General features: G+C 51.0%; 8 protein-coding genes across 8 annotated transcripts; 5 read left to right on the forward strand and 3 right to left on the reverse strand.

Annotated features, from left to right (window-relative positions):
• Window positions 1–68: 68 nt before the first annotated feature.
• Window positions 69–1,767, reverse strand: ALTATR162_LOCUS1284 (uncharacterized protein; the record flags this gene model as incomplete). Its single annotated transcript, XM_043308880.1, has 4 exons — window positions 69–315; window positions 414–587; window positions 655–1,370; window positions 1,423–1,767. The coding sequence occupies 4 exons, from the start codon at window positions 1,765–1,767 to the stop codon at window positions 69–71; spliced, it is 1,482 nt and encodes a 493-aa protein (XP_043164815.1).
• Window positions 1,768–2,770: 1,003 nt separating this feature from the next.
• On the forward strand, window positions 2,771–4,077 carry ALTATR162_LOCUS1285 (uncharacterized protein; the record flags this gene model as incomplete). The annotated part of the gene is made up of 5 exons (XM_043308881.1): window positions 2,771–2,795; window positions 2,867–3,332; window positions 3,385–3,685; window positions 3,740–3,771; window positions 3,828–4,077. The coding sequence occupies 5 exons, from the start codon at window positions 2,771–2,773 to the stop codon at window positions 4,075–4,077; spliced, it is 1,074 nt and encodes a 357-aa protein (XP_043164816.1).
• Window positions 4,078–4,750: 673 nt separating this feature from the next.
• Window positions 4,751–5,363, forward strand: ALTATR162_LOCUS1286 (uncharacterized protein; the record flags this gene model as incomplete). The annotated part of the gene is made up of 2 exons (XM_043308882.1): window positions 4,751–4,858; window positions 4,920–5,363. 2 exons carry the CDS (start codon window positions 4,751–4,753, stop codon window positions 5,361–5,363), a joined length of 552 nt encoding a protein of 183 aa, XP_043164817.1.
• Window positions 5,364–5,682: 319 nt separating this feature from the next.
• On the reverse strand, window positions 5,683–6,570 carry ALTATR162_LOCUS1287 (uncharacterized protein; the record flags this gene model as incomplete). The annotated part of the gene is made up of 1 exon (XM_043308883.1): window positions 5,683–6,570. One exon carries the CDS (start codon window positions 6,568–6,570, stop codon window positions 5,683–5,685), a length of 888 nt encoding a protein of 295 aa, XP_043164818.1.
• Window positions 6,571–7,186: 616 nt separating this feature from the next.
• ALTATR162_LOCUS1288 (uncharacterized protein) lies at window positions 7,187–8,364 on the forward strand (the record flags this gene model as incomplete). The annotated part of the gene is made up of 3 exons (XM_043308884.1): window positions 7,187–7,334; window positions 7,389–8,232; window positions 8,286–8,364. 3 exons carry the CDS (start codon window positions 7,187–7,189, stop codon window positions 8,362–8,364), a joined length of 1,071 nt encoding a protein of 356 aa, XP_043164819.1.
• Window positions 8,365–9,369: 1,005 nt separating this feature from the next.
• ALTATR162_LOCUS1289 (uncharacterized protein) lies at window positions 9,370–11,360 on the forward strand (the record flags this gene model as incomplete). The annotated part of the gene is made up of 5 exons (XM_043308885.1): window positions 9,370–9,524; window positions 9,572–10,839; window positions 10,893–11,007; window positions 11,054–11,226; window positions 11,272–11,360. 5 exons carry the CDS (start codon window positions 9,370–9,372, stop codon window positions 11,358–11,360), a joined length of 1,800 nt encoding a protein of 599 aa, XP_043164820.1.
• Window positions 11,361–12,152: 792 nt separating this feature from the next.
• ALTATR162_LOCUS1290 (uncharacterized protein) lies at window positions 12,153–12,846 on the reverse strand (the record flags this gene model as incomplete). The annotated part of the gene is made up of 2 exons (XM_043308886.1): window positions 12,153–12,341; window positions 12,397–12,846. The coding sequence occupies 2 exons, from the start codon at window positions 12,844–12,846 to the stop codon at window positions 12,153–12,155; spliced, it is 639 nt and encodes a 212-aa protein (XP_043164821.1).
• A 1,194-nt stretch (window positions 12,847–14,040) lies between these two features.
• On the forward strand, window positions 14,041–16,532 carry ALTATR162_LOCUS1291 (uncharacterized protein; the record flags this gene model as incomplete). The annotated part of the gene is made up of 2 exons (XM_043308887.1): window positions 14,041–15,735; window positions 15,786–16,532. The coding sequence occupies 2 exons, from the start codon at window positions 14,041–14,043 to the stop codon at window positions 16,530–16,532; spliced, it is 2,442 nt and encodes an 813-aa protein (XP_043164822.1).
• Window positions 16,533–16,593: the final 61 nt, after the last annotated feature.

The following is a 16,593-nucleotide window of genomic DNA, read 5'->3' on the forward strand; positions in this document are numbered from 1 at the left end:
ATCAGTTTATCAGTCCTTTTTTAAACCAGTAATCGACAGCCTCAAGTTTCTTGCAATGTAATGTCATGTCATGTGTACGTCGTATCGGCATGAGGATGCAGAAATTTGGATTCTTGGATAAAAAAGGGTAGGTACTTACCAGGATTATCAGATCGGAAACGCAGAACGATGTGTCCGTTTGGTCGAACGAGGATAGTATCGCGTCGCATGGGTGTTGGGTGTGGAGTTGGTGCGTTGTTTGGGTCGTAAAAACCTGCGTCGTCGTCGCTGCGGGTTACGACTTGGAAGGCATGACCGTGGAGATGGAAGGGATGTCTGTATTTCTCATATTAGTACATGTCATATCATATGCTCTTCTCCGATATGGGCACAGGGAAGAGATGATGGTGATGGGGAAAGGGGGAAAGACGCACTTCCCAGGGTCGTCGTTGTTCAATACGATTTCCACAACTTCGTTCTGAGCAAGGACGAAAGCGTTTGTGTTACTGCCGTAGATGACAGGGTCTGTAGCGTTGGGGCCGGTGGAAAGGACGGTGTACAAGGTGGGTACTTTGGGGCTGACATAAGTAATATCGTTGAAGAAGGCACTGGTTTACATTAGTTCCGATAGCTAGCCCAGGGAACTACGAATAGTATAGGAAACTGGAAGCTTACTAGTTCGCGCCATCGTTGAGGTTATCCATCTTCAAGTCTAGTGTGATTGAACGATCAACATGGTCCAAGAGTTCTTCCTTGTCGTACGGCACCAGATCGAAATCGTCGAAAGGCTCAAACTCCGCAACCTCTTTTGGCGCTGGTAGTTCCTTGGTATCGTTGTAGACAAGCCAGCCTGTGGCATTCGGGTTCAGTCCTTCGGGTACGGCATCAAATAGATCCTGATCCATGCTTCCCACGAAAGCGAAGTTGGAATTGGTGTCGTTTTTAGCGGTGACGAGGACGCTGTATCGCTGTGCCGCAGTGAGGTAGATCATATCCGCGTCCATTGGTTCAGTGTACACGCCATCAACTTCAACAACGCGCATTGTATGCTCTTCAAACCATACGTACTGTGCAGCGAAAGCGCCCATGTTGACCATTCGGAAGAGATATGTTTTCCCAGGTTGAATGTTAACAGTCAAGTTTTGTGTGTCGTTGAGCAGTGCCGCTTGAGGCACGGGTTCCGCACCGGATGGGTTGGCAATGTTGATGAATTCTGCTAGTAGATTATGCATAAGTTCATGATACCAATCGGAAAGCGTTATAACGACTTCTTCGTCATAGAGATCTTTGTATGGGTCTTCGGGATCATGTACGATAAAAGGACCTCGAAGACCATCTGGATATTGACCGCGCTCATGGGTGTGATACCAATACGTGCCCGGTTGGCTGACCTGTTCCTATCAGAATTTGCGACTAATTTCACTCAAACCCTGCGAAACTCACGGTAAAGTTGTATGTGAAGGAGTTACCTGGAAGAATCCCACATTGTGTAACAGCGACTGGGCCGTCCATGTGAGTAGTACCGTTCATATACAAGCCATGGAAGTGCAGACTTGTAGACTCGTTTCCTAAAGAATTCTTGACATTGACAATGACCTGGTCACCTTTCGTGACTACAATGGGTGGTACAGGCCATTGCCCGTTGATGCCGATGACTGGACGTGTTTGCTGACCGTCGGGATTCGCGTAAGTCCATCCTATGTCGAAGTCATATGTGACAGTCGCGCAGGTAGCGATTTTTAGTAGCAGTAAGAGCGGGAGGAGGAAGTTTGATAATGAGATTGCCATGATGGCGTATGATATGGGTGCTGAAGACTGGAGTCAATCAGCTCTTGTTACGGGTGGTAAAGCTGCTCAGAGTAAGACTGAACTAACGAAATTCAAGTGCTACCATTCAAGTTAGTGCCGATGGCAAGAACACATCCGTCAAACATACGACGTAAGATCCGACGTGCGGAGATCAGATAAGACCGTCCAAGTATCCAGCCCCCACCCCCTCAAAGCCTCCCAGTTTCGGAGCTGATTTATCAGATCATCCGCCCATGTTCTCGACGGTCTGAAGGCGGCCACAAGAGTGTCACTAAGTGGGGCACTTGTGCTTACTCCTAACAGACTAGGCTTACATGGGTTTGACACGATTAATTCTCCCAGCAGATTGTCAAATTTTCCTCATCTCAAGCAGCGGCAAGCGAGTTTGTCGACCCTGATTTGCTTGTGGAGTGACATTCGCGGGCTATTATCGGACCATCTGATAATCTGGACCATGATCGACCCAGGTTTTAGGGTAAGCGAGGCGCCGAAGGACCAATAAGCCTGTTTAGCCTGCGCTACAAAGCCTTGAATTGATTTGGCGTGCTGGGCATGCGGGGATGATGATCGCTCGCATGTAGAGAAGTTGGGCGTCACAGATGACACTGTAGGAGTTGTCAAGACCTACAGAGTGAGATGGGTTGATATTTAAGATTGTTATGGTGGTCAAACGCCAACGACGTCGAAAATTCACAGCTAAAGACTTCGCAGTCGCAGCCGCGGCAGCACAACATCATCCCGAAGCATGATCGGTCCGTCGTGATGCCTCGGAGTAAACTCAAATTGAGAGGTAGGGCCGTCGTGCATGCCCGATTCTCGCCTCTTGACTAGCGCTCAGTGCCACGAACGGCAGGCACATGTTAGCACACCCTCTTCTTCGGAGTCTTCGCGTGTCCCTTCATCTGATTAGATCCTGTCTTTTGCTCATTATCAGATCTCCAGTGTGAGTAACAAGTCGAGCAAATTTGGTACTTCTCCCAAGATGCCAAACGTCTTCGCTGTACCAGGTGCGTATGCTAGAACAGCAGCTCTCTAGTCCACGACATGTGTCACGTCTTCTTTGCTAACATCGATTAAGTCTTTTTCATCTGCTTCCGAGAGTGTCTGGAAACGAGCATCATTGTCTCCGTGCTCCTTGCCTTCCTCAAGCAGACCCTCGGCCCCGAACATGACGCGACAGTCCACAAGCGACTTGTACGCCAGGTCTGGTACGGTGTCGGCGCAGGTGTTCTGATCTGTCTGATCATTTGTGCTGGTGTCATTGGTACTTTCTACACCGCCGGACGGAATTCCTTTGAAAAAGCAGAAAACATCTGGGAAGGCGCTTTTGCGATCCTAGCGAGTGCCATCATCACTCTCATGGGAGCTGCACTACTCCGTGTTAGCAAACTACAGGATAAGTGGCGTGTCAAGATTTCCAAGGTGCTCGAGCAGAAAGACTCGAGACTACCCATCAAGGGTAGGCTGAAGCGATGGACTGAGAAGTACGCGATGTTCATCTTGCCCTTCGTTACTGTGCTTCGCGAGGGTATTGAAGCGGTGTTGTAAGTGATTCTGATCTTCTTCTTGAACCGCAGATGCTGAGCAGACAACCAGGTTCATTGCAGGTGTAGGGCTCGGCGCGCCGGCGACCAGCTTTCCTCTTGCCGTTCTTTGCGGTCTTGGTGCAGGTGCTCTGGTGGGATTCCTCATCTACAAAGGCGGCAACAAAACGTCTCTGCAGATCTTCCTCGTTATTTCGACGTGCTTCCTCTACCTCGTGGCTGCCGGCCTGTTTTCGAAAGGCGTCTGGAACCTCGAACAGAATGCTTGGGTCAAGCTCGCGGGAGAAGGTGCAGCAGAAGCAGGCGCAGGGCCAGGTAGCTACGACATCAGGAAGAGCGTTTGGCATGTCAACGTAAGATTTTGTTACAGCAATCTCCCAAAACTTGTGTGCTGACTGCTACGACAGTGTTGTTCGCCATTAGACAATGGTGATGGTGGGTAAGTAAATGCCTTAATCTGGCTTGGGTGTTCTCTCGCTAACGGCATCGATTCAGTTGGGGCATCTTCAACTCCCTCTTCGGCTGGCAGAACAGCGCGACGTACGGCTCGGTCATCTCATACAACCTGTACTGGCTCGTCGTCATTGTCGGTTTCGCTTTTCTTGGTTGGAGAGAGGGCAAGAACGTTCCCTCAAAGCATGCCCAAGTCGAGAGCGATGCTTCTAGCGAGGAACGCGAAACCACTGGAAAGAAGACCAGCGATGAAGGCGTCATGACTACCACTGCTGTAAGAAAAGTGCAGTAGGTGAGGTGAGAAAAGCTCAATTCGGATTTCCTGGCTGTGCAATGGTGGATCCGAGTATTTATGGACATGGTGGGAGGCCTCACTGTCAGCAACGGGCCAGCAAGAAAGCTTGTCTGGGACAAGAACGCGCTAATGCAATCCACTCTGAACGAGACTAACGCGGCGCGCCCCCATGGCCCCCCCAAGAAAACCGCCCCTGAATATTATTCCGAAACCCCTCAGATTGTCTCTTGGTGGTCTGCGCATCGAACGCGTGTCGTTGATCTTGGGTGTGGGCCCCGATTGATGGTTTGCGTGGAAGTGATGATCATGGGGACACCTTGGGTAGGTTTCCAGATTACTGTACTAGTCAGCCTTTCCCAACGGTCGCGTTGCTTTAAAAGAAATACGATGCACGACAGCGCAGCGGCAAGATGACGGGCTGACATGAGTACCCATGCTCGGGAACCGAGTTTCGTGGCGGAGTATTCGTGTTCTGTGTTGATGCACAATATTGGAGTATACATAAGTGGAGGCCAGCTGCTCTCCCACGCATTTGCTTACTCCCACACCCTCGGTCTCGCCTTCTGTCAATCATCTGCTCTTTCTGTATCCTTCAATCCACTTTAACTTCAGACGACTTTTCTTCCAACGTCTCTCGCTACGTATTAGCCAACTTCGCACTACCGTCAAGATGCAGTTCAAGAATCTCGCCGTCCTCGCTGCCGCTGGCAGTGCCGTGGCCGAGTTCGCCATCATCACCACACCAGTCCCTACCAACCTTGGCGACATTCTCACAAACGTACGTCCCCCGATCTGCTCACCCCACCCCGTGATATATCGTGCTAACCCACATTATGCAGGCCGATGGTTACGCGTCCTCCGTTCTCAACGAAGTCTCAATGGGCCTCGCTTCCCTCACCCAAGGCTCCGCTCTCCAGGCTGCCGCCTCTGCCCACAAAGGCCTTGCTTCCTTCGTCGCCACAGCCTCGTACTCCATTCCCAGCGAAGTCACCAAAGTCGGTGCACTTGAGACCTTCTCCGAGACACCAGCGTGGTACAGTGCGCTCCCAAGCGACATCAAGAGTTACTACGACAGCTACAACGCCGAGGTGCAGAGGCTGCTCAACCAGGCTATTCTGGGCAACAATGGTACTACTGCGTCGACGACTAGGTCTGGTTCTAGTGGTGCGACAGGTGCCAGTGGAACCGCGGGCCCGGCTGAGACTGGTGCGGCTATGGGTAACATGGTCGGCATGATGGGTGCCGGTGTCGCTGCGGCGTTTGCAGGTGTCATGGCCTTGTAAGCGTTGGAATGATACGACGAGGTTTGGCGAACAAGGAAGGATTTACAGGGCATGTCGTTACAACTTCTTGATTGGCTGCCCTAGCCTGGGGACGTGATTTTTTTCCGAGAAGAAGCATGATGTCCATGTTTGTAGTTGAGTTTTAGTATGATACCTCTGATTCGTTTCTTTAGATGCCTGAGTTGCGAATGGCAAGGGACGTTCCCACGTGAAGTCAAATCTATTGTTCGCTGTCTAGTTCTTGTGTCTATCCCATCAGTACCGTCGCCTTCCCAAGGACCATAGAAGTCAGAAATCTATCAAGCAGGCCTTGACTCAACTACAACTGACTCTCACCCTTTGGCTGCGCCAACTTCGCAACCTCAGGATCCTTGGTAACCTCCTCATAATCAGGTCTCGGCAGCTCAAACGCCTCGGTCGACCTCGCATACGTAATTCCTCCCATTCTTGAAATGGGCTTCAGCACAGCAGGATCAATCAGCACACCTTGCTGATCAATAGCGTCCTCCCGAACCCAAAAGTTGACTCCCTCAACAAACGCTGTGACACCCGTCTTTTTATCCGGTGTAGCAGGATTCTTACTCGTCCATTCTACCGTATCAACCAGTTTCCCTTCAATACTAAACACCGCCTCTTTAACCCGATCAGGCTTAACATACTTGCTTTTCTCCGCATGCAATCCGCTAAATGCCCACTCGCTCACACCTACCGGCGCATTTATACTCGTGAAATTCGCTGCTTCAATGTATTCTTCCGTAATGATGTTGATGACAGCTTCCTTGGTATCAATCAGGTTCTTAAGCGTGTCCTTGGCTTTGTCCATGCCGCCAGCGAATCCTAGGACGAACATTGGTGGATCATGGTTTACGAGGTTGAAGTAGCTGAAAGGAGCGAGATTTGTGGATTTGCCATCTGCACTGACTGTTGAGACGAAGCCGATGGGGCGGGGGACAATGGCTGAGATGAGTAGCTTGTAGTTGTGTACTACGGGCCGACCTTCTTCGTAGGGGTTGATGGAGCGATGGGATTTTTCCAAACTGGAGGGCTCATTGGGACCAGATCCGGGTTTCCAGTTGGGCTTGGGGGTTTGCGTGTAGTGGAATAAGGAGGTTGTGTCAAAGGGTGGGCGCGAGGCTTCGACAGCTTTGAAGTCGCCGTGGGGGTTGCGCTTTATTTCTTTTTCCGCGTCTGCTCGTCCGGATGCCATTGTGGAGGAGGGGCGTAGAAAAAACCTGTGATGAAACGTTGTAATGGGTCTGGAGATCGGGTGGTGGTAGGTAACTCTAGCTCTACTAGTGATCACGGGGAAGATGCTCTTATATGTCGACATTGCAACTGCCGTTTAGTCAAAGATGATCAATGGCGCAAGAAAAGTGCTCTACGGCAAATGGCGGATATAATTCCGGGCTTTCAATGTGATCAAGCCGCCCGCGGAACGTGAGCCGAGGCGTTTGAACAGCCATTATACGCTCCTTGAGATGTTCGCTGGATATCAGAAACTTCCATCTGTACGGAAAGTTGTTCGCAGATGAGTAACCTTGGCCCGTACGAGACCCTTAATGGTTGTCATTTCAACGGCTACACGCGGCGAGTTTTAGCAAGGGACGCGGTCAACAACGTCATGCACCCCGCCATACCTCTCAATTACCCCGCCATGAACGATAACAACCACCAGCGCTTAGTGGTAGCCCTATCACGGAAGCTGGAACTGGTGAGAATGAAGTTTATAGATAGGCTACGGGACCGTGCACGTTTCTGACCACACTATCTAACATCTGCACTTCTATAGCTTGTTACATTTCCATCTCTGATCCAACTGCAACATGTCCTCAAATGACGATTATCAGACCTACAAGCTTGGGAACTTCAAGCTCAAGTCTGGTGGGGAGATACCAGATGCTTTCATCGCTTACAAAACGCTAGGTGACCCATCACTCCCCGCTGTCATATATCCAACATGGTACAGTGGGAGTACGTACAGTCCAATCGAACCCTGAATGGAGCGCTGCTGATTGCACAATGTAGCGATATCCGACAACATCTGGCTCACGGGCGAGGGCAAAACACTCAACCCTTCCGAGTACTACATCATCATGCCTGCATTGTTCGGCAATGGCCAATCGTCGTCACCATCAAACATGCCAGATTTGCGCCCTTTCCCAGAAGTGCTGTTTTACGACAACGTACGAGCCCAGCATGAGCTTGTCACCAAACATCTGGGTGTCAAGCATGCTCGTGCTGTTCTTGGTTGGTCCATGGGTGCAGGACAGACATACCAATGGGCTACGCAATTTCCAGACTTCATGGACCTTGCGGTACCGTTCTGTGGAAGTGCGAAAACGAGCCTGCATAACCAGGTCTTCCTAGAAGGCGTCAAGAGCGCCTTGTATTCCGCTCTACGGACAAGTTCCGCAGGCGTCGCAAAGCCAGACCTTCAAACTGCTCAGGGCCAAAAAGTGACTTTTTCCTCAGAGACTCGAGAAGCTGGGTTGAAGGCTCTTGGTCGCGTTTATGCTGGCTGGGGCTTCTCTCAAGCATTCTATCGCGAGAAACTGTACGAGACAGCGCCTATGCTTGGATTCAAGAATCTGGACGACTTTCTTGTCAACTTCTGGGAGGCATGGGCACTTTCGAAAGACCCGGAGAATATGCTGGTCATGGCGCATACGTGGCAGACTGGTGACTGCTCGCAGCAAGAGCCGTACGATGGTGACTTCGAGAAAGCGATGAAGGGTATCAAAGCAAAGACACTAGTCCTACCGGCGAAGACAGATCTTTACTTTCCGCCAGAGGATTCCGAAATTGAAGTTCAGAACATGACGCCAGGGGTGGGAACATTGAAAGTATTCCCTTCCATCTGGGGTCATTGGTATGTCCTTTTCTCCATAATTATTGTATGTCTGGAGCTGACTTTCAACGTAGGGCTGGTGGGCCGGGACAATCGACGGAAGACGTCAAATGGCTCGATGCGCAGATCAAGGAGTTCTTTGCTAAGAACTAATCCCTCGAGTGATGCTACTGTTCCCCTAGGTTGATAATCTCGACTACTTTGAAGCGATCTTTCTTGCCAAAGCGTTCAATGACACATACTTGATCAACATGCCAATCTAGAGCTACAGGTTTAGCTTCTTCAAGTGAGCTACACTCTGAATGCTCCAATATTCCCTTGCTGAGAAGTGTATGTTCGAATACTCTTTTTCTGATTATTGTTTTGAGTTTATCCACGAGAACCTGACCCTTTGTCTGTCCCACAGAAAGGTGAGGCGTAAAAGGCCGTCGGTCTGCGTATACTTCAGAGAATTCTATTTGTAGGGCCGCTTGAAGCTGTTGGACATTCTGCGTAGTAGGACCTAACCAGACAGTTTTGTTGTCGTGTAGGTGGTCGAAGACTCCAGGTGGATCCGCCTTGAGTGTTATCTGGAACGGTTGTATGTCTTTTACTGCTCTTACGATACGTGCACGTATGTCAGACTTGAGGAGTAAGCGCGACTTGTCGCCTTGTCTGCTAGACTGGGAAGGCTCTGATAAAAATGGGTACAGCAGATTGATATGTGCAGGCCATCGTTCGAAATTCCTGTCGTATGCGCGACGAACTCCTTCAATTGGCGCAGCGATACTAGACGGAGGTAGTAAGACTAGCGCACTTGTGTGAGAGAGGTGTGCCGGTATATATCTCGCCATATCTGATGCTGGATGAGTGAGGCTTGGTGAAATTGCGATGGCGACGCGTTGTCAGCCACAGTGGCACACTAGCGCCTTGGCAATGGGTTGCTCCCAGGACGGATGCATCCTCGACTTCTGATGTCGCACTCACTTTCCAGACTGCAACTCGGGAAAGGTCGCGTCGCCATGTGGGAGCGCTGAATCTTTCATTACACTCATTTCCCAGCCGCCTCTCACGACAATCCTCTTCGACACGCGCATTGATTGCGACTTCCTCCGCGCCAGCTCGCCGCAGCACCCCCGAAGTTGCGCGACTCTTCAACCCCGACTCTCGACTTTCACTATGGACGGCCAGAAGAAGCCCACGCGGCAGTTTGGTGTCACCAGCGCCATTTCTGAGGCCGCACCTACTGAACACGACATCAAGCTAAACGACAAGCTCATCGAGACGCTCAAGGCGGAGAATGTCTTTGAGACTCCCGAAGGCAACCGCAGGAGGTAAGATAACTGCTAAGCACGTAGTCGCGCCAAGCTAATCTTCGCAGAGAGGAGGTGATTGAGCATATACAGAAGGTTGTCGAAGAGTTCGTCCGTCGCGTCGGCAAACAGAAAGGTGTACAGCAGTCTATCCTCGATGCTGCCGGCGGCAAGATCTTCACCTTCGGTAGTTATGCTCTCGGCGTCCACGGTCCCACGTCGGATATCGATACACTCGTCGTCGCCCCCAAGTTCGTGACAATCGATGAATTCTTCAAAAACTTTCCTCCGACGTTCAAAGAGATGTCCAACACCGAAGACATCACCGAATTCGTGCCCGTCGAGGATGCATTTGTACCTATTATCAAGATGGAATATCGCGGTGTGAGCATAGATTTACTGTTTGCATCCCTGCCGAAGAGATCGTCAATACCGAGGACTATGGAGACGATTGAGAAGAAGGATCTGGAGGGTCTTAGCGAGTCAGCAACACGGAGTGTCAACGGTACACGAGTGACCAACGAACTCCTGGACGCGGTACCGCAGAAGGTCAGCTTTCGACATGCGCTGAGGGCCATCAAGCTCTGGTCGAATCGCCGCGGCATCTACGGAGCAGTCTTTGGATATCCCGGTGGAGTTGCTTGGGCCATCATGGTTGCGCGCATCTGCCAGCTCTACCCGATGGCCAACGGTGCTACTATCGTTTCCAAGTTCTTTAGCTTGATGTACAAGTGGACCTGGCCGCGACCCGTTATGCTGAAACACATCGAAGAGGGTGACTTGGGTCTCCGTGTATGGAATCCCCAGGTCTACGGCGGTGACCGAGCCCACCTCATGCCCATAATTACACCTGCGTTTCCCTCCATGTGCGCTACCCATACCGTAATGCCATCGACACTGCGCATCATGAAGGAAGAGTTCGGACGAGCGGACAAGATCTTACAACATATCTTCTCAGGCACCAAGGACTGGGATTCACTCTTTGAGCGTCACTCCTTCTTTACAAAAGACCACAAATACTACCTCAGTGTTGTTGCCGCGAGTCGAAACAAGGAGGCTAACTCGACGTTTTCTGGACTTGTGCAATCGAAGATTCGTCATATCGTTAAAGGCATCGACGATGGACAGACAGGCATCCATACAGCGCGCCCTTACATCAAGTATTTCGAACGGTACCATCGCTGCAAAGACGAACAGTTTCATGAGGTCACGCAGGGTTCGCTTGATTATATGATACCGGCATCTGAAGTACCTGCTGAGGGCACCGACCCAGCTAATGGAGAGACCCACATTATCTATACAACGACTTTCTACATCGGTCTTACTTTACCCCCAGGTAAGTGCATCTCGTCTGCCAAACTTCTTACACATCTTTGACTGATCGTCTAGACGCTACGAAGTCGCTCGACATCTCCTATCCAGTGAGTCAGTTCAGGAACTACATCACCGACTCCGATCTCTACGATGACAAGACTATGTCGGTAAAAGTGGTTCATACTCGGAAGTAAGAAACCTTCTCATCCGTATCCAAACATCTGCTAACTTGCCAGCACCGCGCTTCCCGATGACGTTTTCGAGAAGGGAGAGACCCGGCCGAAAAAGCCCAGCAAAGACAAGAAGAAGAAGGATGCGAAAAGTGCTAAGCGCCACTTCGCCGATACAGGCCTTGACGTGCGTGACTCGCGCCTCACTAAATCCTCTCGACGCTCGCCAGAGCCCGAGAGTAGTCTTACATCATCATGCTGACGATTGTGCTAATACAGGACAGCGAGCATTCAGCAGCAAAGCGTCGACAGTCCGAGCTTGCTACCAACGGAGTACCTACTCCGACGGCAGCATAAGTTCCCTTTCAGCTAAGCTAGCACATGTTCGCTATTTCTCTACTCTATCATTCACTTGGTATTTCTTGGGGTTTCTGACATTCTTGTTAATTTCAGTTCCGGTTGCATCCTTATGTACCGCCGAGGGTACGGCTCGTTGACAACCTGTGCCTGATCGCGCAGGTCTTATCGACGACTAGAGACGCCTCCGGACTTGCGATCCGACGCCGCATCAGGTGCGTATCAGTACTTCCGAGGGCCTCTAACAAACAAAACCAGAAAAAAAAAGTAGGAAAAGACTGCTTCAAAGCGAGTCATACACACACAGAAAACACTACAAGAAGGTTTGATCACCCACACTTCACATAATGCATCACTCCCATTTTCCAGTTGGCGTTGGCTGGCGTTCAAAATGCATCACATGGCGTTTGCGAATAAGCGGGACAGGTGGTATTCGTCCGCGCAATGGAGTCACAAACAGCAAGGGAAGCGATGAATTTGCTTTACACCACACAAGGAAAGAAGGGAATTCGTGGCAGCGAATTAGGATTCCGTAACTAATACGCAAACTCTGTATACCAAAATCTACACCATTTGGAGCCTAGGGGCTCCGGCAAAGCCGTAAACAGTGTCGTTCATGTAGTAGGAATTGTGATGTGACAAATGTCTTGTACCATGTTATTTGATGCAGACACCATAAACTCAAGCCCAATCCAGCCCATACCTGGGCACTTCATACGCGTGCCGCGATTCCAAAACAGCAACATATATCCCATTGTAATCATATCAGTCATAACCTCGTTCCTTCAACACTGAGCTCATCAGGGCTCTATGTCGCCACCGCAATACCATCAGTGGTATCGCCCAGTCCAAGGATACCGTCCATCTCGCAGGCAACAGTACCGACATTTTGCCAGTACGGCATATCACGAATGTAAGGAGCTTCGGCTTTTTTAGCGCCGGCCAAGGCTGAGGCGGCACTAGCCCAGTTGAAGTACTTGTGACAGCCTACACAGAACTGACCAACAAGTTAACAGAGTTCCACATGCGTGGGAGACGTGTTGAGAACTTACCATGCTATCACATCCCCCATCCTTCTCAATAACCAACTGACAATTCGGACACCTCTTCCCATCCTTGTCCTGCATGTACTTGAGCGTGTCCCTCTCCGCCTCACTCATCTTCGCATCAACATGTTTCGCCGCGTATTCGGCACATGTAACGTCTTTATGCCAAGGCACAAGACACTGAGCGCAAGACCGGAACGCACACTCGTTACAAGTAACCTGCGGGTACCCCGCCGCCGTCGTATCTGGTAGACCGACAGCAGTACACGTAGGCGAGGGACAAGTAAGAGGCGCCGGACTCGCAGTTTCTTTCCACACTTCGAGCATTTCGAGGTTGAATTTCTCGAGCGCGGCTCCTGGAGGCATGTACCGTATGATGAAGTTGTGAGACCAGGGTTCCGAGCAACCGGGATCCAGACAGCCGGTGTTGATTGCTCGTACGCCTACTGTGTCCATTTTTGCGGCAAGGAAGTGTCCGATACATGTTTTGCAGACGGGGTCGATCTTCCGCTTGCTGGGGTTACGCGCTAGATGAGCGACACAGTGGAAGGGGACGTCTGTTGGCAGCCAGCGACCGCGCTTTGGTGGTACCCATGTTACAAACTGGTCAATTGGTTGTTCTTCGATGCAAATTCGGCATGTAAAGTGGGTTGGTGGTGGCTTGCGAGGTTTGGGGTTGGGGTTCAGCTTGCGCTTCTTCGCCCAAGGATCTGCACGTGGGCGACGTTTCTTGGTGACCCTGATCGGACGGGCTCCTGCAGCTGCTTGTCTAGTATGGGAGCGTAGAACTCGGCTGTTTGTTGAGAGTCGCGTGGCGGTTGTCGCTCTTGCCGGTGCTGTACGCATGGTGGGTTGCTGTGATTAGTCAGGTGGTGTGGTCTCAGTTGGTGGTCGTGTCTGATGCGACTGAATAGAGCAGAGTGTAACAGTGAATGGATACAGAGCGAGGGCGTGAGTGACAAGGCTAGATATATCAGGCTGAGGCTGCAGCTGACGTCGGTTGGCGGTACCGAACTGGAAGGCAGCATGGGTGCCTGATACTTACCATGGATTAGCAGGCAGTGACTCACGAGAAGCTCTCCAGCCGTTTGTAGGAAGTTGTCGGCCTCGACTCTGAGATCCTAAGTATCTCCAATCTAACAGATGGGGCAATTGCTCACCAGGCCGGCTACTAGACGCCAGTCAGCAATATTAGTATCCGTCTACAAGCAACTTTGGGATACACTATCAAACGAGAGAGCGACCTCAAGTCATTGCGACACTAAGCGCCATCAAATGGCATATATTGTCAGTTGTCATTGGACCATGTTCGTTTGTCACAAACGTCTCTGGTGCCTGGTAGGCAGTCAACGCGCTAGTCACAACTTGGAGAGCTCCAGATCGGATCGTCTTTACATGTGAGCGACCGCATATAGGATTGATATTCTTAACGAATGCACCATCCAATTAGAAAGGGTGCGATTGCCTTCAAGACGCAGTATGGTGTTCACTACAGCTTCGAGACCCACCTCATCGTGGTGGTTGCGGCGACCCCACTTGGCGTGACAGGGATGTGCTGAGCACAGATCCCCCGAGCCCGAACTTTTTTTGCGACGCTTGTAAATGCTGAACTTTCATAGACGCGACGATACAAATTGTTATCACGCAATTATGGCGCCAAATCTTGAAGACGACTTCATCTTCACCATCTCCGACCACGACGATGTCTCAGACGACGGTGGCGCCGACGAGGCCGCTGCGGCGGCGACTAAACTAGCTGGAGCTGGAAAGAAGAGGAAATACACCGAAGATCCAGACCTCAACGTCAAGCCTAAAGAGGTCGCGTCGAAGAAAGCAAAGAAGGATAAGAAAAAGGGAAAGAAAGGAAAACAAGCCGACCCCGAACCAGAACTCGAAGAAGATGACGATGCGATGCCTACACCAGGCGAAGATGTCGAACAGAACGACGACATTGCTAGCGACTTCGAGTTCGCAGTCGGCGATATAGACACTGGTTTTGTGGAGGAGTTCGATGGCTGGGGCAACGACAATGGCACAGTGGCGCAAGAATCCCAGAAGAAGGGCAATGCAGTCGACGTTGACGACATCATTGAGCGGAGACGGAACAAGAAGAGCGCACAAGCAGCTATAGAAGCGGAGTCGTCGCCAGAGGCCTCTGTCAATGGCGATTTTGAAGGCTTTGGCGAGGACGATGAGCTCATGGCCGAAGACGGGTTTGGCATGGGCGCAGCAAGCGACTCGGAGGATGAGGAGGATCAAGACGAGGAAGCTTCTGGAGATGAGGGCAGTGAAGGCAGTGCCCAAGAAGACGACTCAGATGATGAAGCAGAAGTGCCGCATGTACCACATCCCATGGACCTTGAGGGCGCCGAAACCGAAGATGAAGTCGAGAGCGAGCAAGAGGACGCCGTCGAGGCTAAGAAGGCAGCCGCTTTCTTCGCACCAGAAGACAGTGTTCCTATCAAGAAGAAGAAAGGCGCGAAAGCTGGCACAGGTTCCTTCCAAGCAATGTCACTTTCACGACCCATCTTACGAGGTTTGGCGAATGTGGGTTTCACTGAGCCCACGCCTATTCAGAACAAAGCAGTCCCCATTGCGATGCAAGGCAAAGACGTTGTTGGAGGAGCCGAGACTGGTTCTGGTAAAACGGCGGCTTTCCTCATCCCTATCCTCGAACGTCTTCTCTATCGACCAAAGAAGGTTCCAACGACCCGTGTTGCCATCTTCATGCCTACGCGTGAGTTGGCGGTACAATGTTTCAACGTCGCCACCAAGCTTGCGTCGTTCACTGACATTACTTTCGCACTAATGGCTGGTGGTTTCTCAACACGCGACCAAGAGGCTGTACTGAAGACAAGGCCAGATGTTGTTATTGCGACACCCGGCCGTTTTATTGATCACATGCACAACACGGCTGCTTTTCAGGTTGAACATCTCGAGATTCTCGTTCTCGATGAGGCCGATCGTATGCTCGAAGAGGGTTTCGAAAGCCAACTGACTGAGATTCTGAACACTATTCCAAAGTCGCGACAGACCATGCTCTTCTCCGCCACCATGACGAGTTCAGTCGACAAGCTGATTCGAATTGGTATGGACAAGCCAGTACGCCTGATGGTTGATGCCAAGAAGCATACTGTAGCCGGTTTGACACAAGAGTTTGTGCGATTGAGGCAAGGCAAAGAAGACAAGAGGCTTGCATACCTCATGTACATCTGCGAAAAGATCTACACTGAGAAAGTCATTGTCTTCTTCAGACAGAAAAAGGAAGCGCATAGGGTGCGGGTAGTGTTCGCTCTTTGTGGGCTCAAAGCTAGTGAGCTCCATGGTAATATGAGCCAAGAGCAGGTAAGAAGTCTTCCAATATCCGAGACCCTACAAGATGCTAACGGTTACAGCGTATTCAATCCGTCGAAGCTTTCCGTTCGGGCAAATCAGCCTACCTCCTAGCTACCGACGTTGCCTCGCGTGGTCTCGACATCAAGAACGTCTCGACAGTCATCAACTACGAAGCACCACAGAGTCACGAGATCTACCTACATCGTGTCGGTCGTACCGCCCGTGCTGGACGAAGTGGTCGAGCCTGTACGCTCGCCGCAGAACCTGACCGCAAAGTCGTCAAGCAAGCTGTGAAGGCTTCCCGCGACCAAGGTGCCAAGGTGGTCAGTCGACAAGTCCCAGTTGAGGAAACCGACAGGTGGATGAAGAAAATCAAGGACCTCGAAGGCGAGATTGAAGAGGTCCTTGCCGAAGAGAAGGAGGAGCGTGCCATGAGCATCACAGAACGTGACCTCAAGCGAGGTGAGAACCTGATTCAGCACGAAGACGAGATCAAGGCCCGGCCAAGGCGCACATGGTTCGAGTCGGAGAAGGACAAGATGGCGGAAAGGGAAAAGGGTGCTACTGCGCTCAACGGATCCGCCGGAGGATCAGTCAAGGGCAATGGAAAGAAGAAGAAGCTCAGCGGCAAGGACCGGAAGAAGCTTGAAATGAAGGATGTCCGAACAGAGGGTAAGCTTTTCAAGAAGGGTAAGGCGGATCGAGGCCTCAGTACCGGTAAAGCGAAGGAGAAGCAAGCTCATGCGAAGAGCAAGTCCAAGAAGATTGCGGCCAAGACCGGCTCATTCAAGGGCTTCAAGGACTAGACGCGTTCATTCAGTAGTTGGTTTTGTGGATGAAAGTTCATGTATAACTTAATGATACCTT

Source organism: Alternaria atra (genome assembly GCF_907166805.1).
Source record: "Alternaria atra isolate CS162 genome assembly, contig: 21, whole genome shotgun sequence".
Lineage (NCBI taxonomy): Eukaryota > Fungi > Ascomycota > Dothideomycetes > Pleosporales > Pleosporaceae > Alternaria > Alternaria atra.